The 3,075-nt window shown below is 23.7% G+C and overlaps 3 protein-coding genes across 3 annotated transcripts; 1 reads left to right on the plus strand and 2 right to left on the minus strand.

Moving 5' to 3' along the window:
* Nucleotides 1–43: 43 nt before the first annotated feature.
* Nucleotides 44–483, minus strand: ENU1_112610 (hypothetical protein; the record flags this gene model as incomplete). The annotated part of the gene is made up of 2 exons (XM_008859588.1): nucleotides 44–299; nucleotides 353–483. The coding sequence occupies 2 exons, from the start codon at nucleotides 481–483 to the stop codon at nucleotides 44–46; spliced, it is 387 nt and encodes a 128-aa protein (XP_008857810.1).
* A 162-nt stretch (nucleotides 484–645) lies between these two features.
* ENU1_112620 (ribosomal protein S28e protein) lies at nucleotides 646–855 on the plus strand (the record flags this gene model as incomplete). The annotated part of the gene is made up of 1 exon (XM_008859589.1): nucleotides 646–855. The coding sequence occupies one exon, from the start codon at nucleotides 646–648 to the stop codon at nucleotides 853–855; it is 210 nt and encodes a 69-aa protein (XP_008857811.1).
* Nucleotides 856–1,042: 187 nt separating this feature from the next.
* On the minus strand, nucleotides 1,043–2,899 carry ENU1_112630 (Rho guanine nucleotide exchange factor, putative; the record flags this gene model as incomplete). Its single annotated transcript, XM_008859590.1, has 1 exon — nucleotides 1,043–2,899. One exon carries the CDS (start codon nucleotides 2,897–2,899, stop codon nucleotides 1,043–1,045), a length of 1,857 nt encoding a protein of 618 aa, XP_008857812.1.
* Nucleotides 2,900–3,075: the final 176 nt, after the last annotated feature.

The following is a 3,075-nucleotide window of genomic DNA, read 5'->3' on the forward strand; positions in this document are numbered from 1 at the left end:
AAGTAAATAAAAAAGTGTTAAATTAAAATAAGAAAAAGAAGAGTTAATCTAAATCATCTTCATCTAATCCTTTACTATCACTATCCAATATATCAATAACATTTTTTAAGTCTGAATCAGGATAATTGTCTAATGATTTTATTAACATTTTTGCTTGATCAATTGATGTTGGTTTAAAATTACATAAAGAAACAATTTCAAGTAATGACAAATGAGACATACTTTTTAACTTTTCAATAAGTTCTTTTGAGTTACCATTGTCTTTAAATTGTCTACAATATTCTTCTGTTTCACGTGCACTGAAGTATTAAGAATTAATTTACTTTTTAATAATTATATAAAAAAAACAAACTATTTTCCTGTTCCTTTTGTTGATACTTCTTCTAATACCTCTGAAGTAGTTAAAGGAATAGCATCTTTAAACATATCACCATATTGTAAAATATCATTATTTGTATTTCGTTTTGTGTTAGCTTCTTCCATTCTTTTATTTTTGTTTTTTTTTTTGGTTTTGATAGTCATTTTGTGTTATTTGAATAATCCATATAATTATTATAAAAATAGTTAATAATATTATAAAATACTAAATTTGAAACCTAAAGAAAGATCTAGTAACTAATGAACTAAACCTAGTTCTAAAGGAGAATGTCCACACAAGTTACTGAAACTCCAGTTATCTATGCTCAAGTTACTGAAATTCTTGGTCGTACTGGATCAAGAGGAGGTGTATTACAAGTAAGATGTGATATTATTGGAGAAAACAGACAAATCCTTAGAAATGTAAAAGGACCAATTAGAGTAGGTGATATCCTTACCCTTCTCGAAGCCGAAAGAGAAGCCAGAAGATTGAGATGAGATAAATTAACTAGGTCACTCTGTTATTTTGTGTTGTTTTATATGTTTAAAAGAGTATTTTCAATTTAAATAACAACAAGAATTATTGTTTCTTTTTTATTTCTTTAATTTCTTATTGTTGTTATTATTATTTTCATTCTTATTATCTAAATCATTATAAACTGAATGAATGATGAATAAAAAAAAGTTATTTCTTGAGATATTGACTGTACCAAGCTTCGTCATTGAGTAAATCATAAAATTTATCTTCAATAATTCCTTGAATCTCATCTACCCATTGAGAACATATTTGTTCATTTTCAAATCTGAAAATATCTTCTCTGAAATAGATACAATTTGAGCTATGATCAATTGACATATCTTTATTAATTGAAATGATAGAAGGTTTAACTTTAGATTTTGTTTTTGTTGTTTTTGCTTGAGAATATGTTTTTTCTTTTACATATGCAATTTGGTCATTCATCAAAAATGCCATATATTTTTCTCTACTAATTTCAATTTCTGATTGATTAACTAAATATCTACCATCTTTTATTAAATCATCATTATTAAAAAGATCAGCTAGATCCATTAATCCATCTCTCATTTTTGCTCTTTGATTGATAGTCTTACTAAAGAATTTAAATATTTGTTCAGCATTAATAATTTGTTCATAATCTGGATGCATTGGAGGAGTATGTTTTTTTATTGTTTCTAATAATAATGGATATCTCATTGTTCTTTGTACAGGTTGAATAAGTAATGTTGGAAAATCAGCAGGACTATCTCCTTGAGCTTTATTTGCTTTAGAAATAATTTCTTGAATAATAGGAAGTTCTCTAATACTTTTCCATACTTTATCAGCAATATTATAATCAGTAGTAAATGGTAAATATGGTGTAACTAATATAGCATTTTTAAAAATTTCATTACCAACACATGTATCATATTTAAATGAATTAACTAATGGTCTTAATGCTTTTTCAAATTTATCTGAATTAATAATACATTTTTCTAATGTAGTAAATATTCTTTTAATATCTTTTTCATTAAGTTGACCATTTTTAGCTGCTTCTATCATTGGTTTTCTATATAATTCATTCAATTTTTTCATATTATTAACTAAATTTCTTTCAGTATCAACAAATTCTATAAAATCTTTTCTTCTATCTCTTAATTTTTTAATTTGATATTTTTCCTTTACAACAACTGTACTAATTCTTCTTTGACAAATTTCTAATGATTTAATATCTTCTATTGGATCAATTTGTATTTTACTAATTTTAATATTCTTTTTAGCTAATAATTCTCTCATTTTATTAATTTTTTGAATATCAATTTTTGGTTGAATATTTTCTTTTCTTACTCTTAATGATCCATAAATTTTACTCATAGTTTCATTTTTATTTAATTCTAATAGTTTTTCTTCATTTTCTTGTTTTTTTCTTTTTACCATCTCTTCTACTTGTTCATTAATTCCATAATATTGACAAATATCTTTTATATTATCTTCATTTGAATTATATACATTTAAATCATAATATGAAATATGTAATGCTCCTCGTTTAATATATTCTACTAATTTCTTTTCTCCATCAATCTTTTTTAAACAATCTGTCATTCTTCTATCCATTACACTTAAAAATTTTCCCATTATTTCAGATAATGTTTCTCTTGTAACTCCTAAATATACTAATATATCTGGAATGGCAACTCCAAAATACATTAATATTACCATTCGTTCAACTGCTTTACAACTTGTTAATTCAATGTCATATGTTGATTCTCCTTTTAAATAATCAAAATATATTTTCCATTGCTTTTCTTCTTTTTTATTTCCTGGAATTTTAATTATTTCTCCACGTTCAATACTTTCTTTCTTTTTCTCAGCTAAAAATCCTATTACACTCATTACACTTCTTCTATTATTTAGTAAACTCTTTTCAAATTCAAATGTTGCTCCATTAATTTCAAATCGTATCACTTCTGATTCATTTCTTGTATTAAATGAGTACCATGCCTCATAATATTCTTGAACTGTAGATGTGCCAGTAACTCCATTCATCTTGAAATTGTTTTTCACTAAAAACTTTTTTACTTTTTAAAGATTTATAACATCACATTTTATTTTGTGTTATTTTTTAAAATATGTTATTAATAACAATATTATTAAAATAAATTTTTCTTAATTTTTGTTTTAATAAAAAACAAAAAGAAATTACTAAAAAATTAAAAAAAAAA

The sequence above is a fragment of the Entamoeba nuttalli genome (genome assembly GCF_000257125.1).
Source record: "Entamoeba nuttalli P19 unplaced genomic scaffold asmbl_4771, whole genome shotgun sequence".
Taxonomy (NCBI): domain Eukaryota; phylum Evosea; order Mastigamoebida; family Endamoebidae; genus Entamoeba; species Entamoeba nuttalli.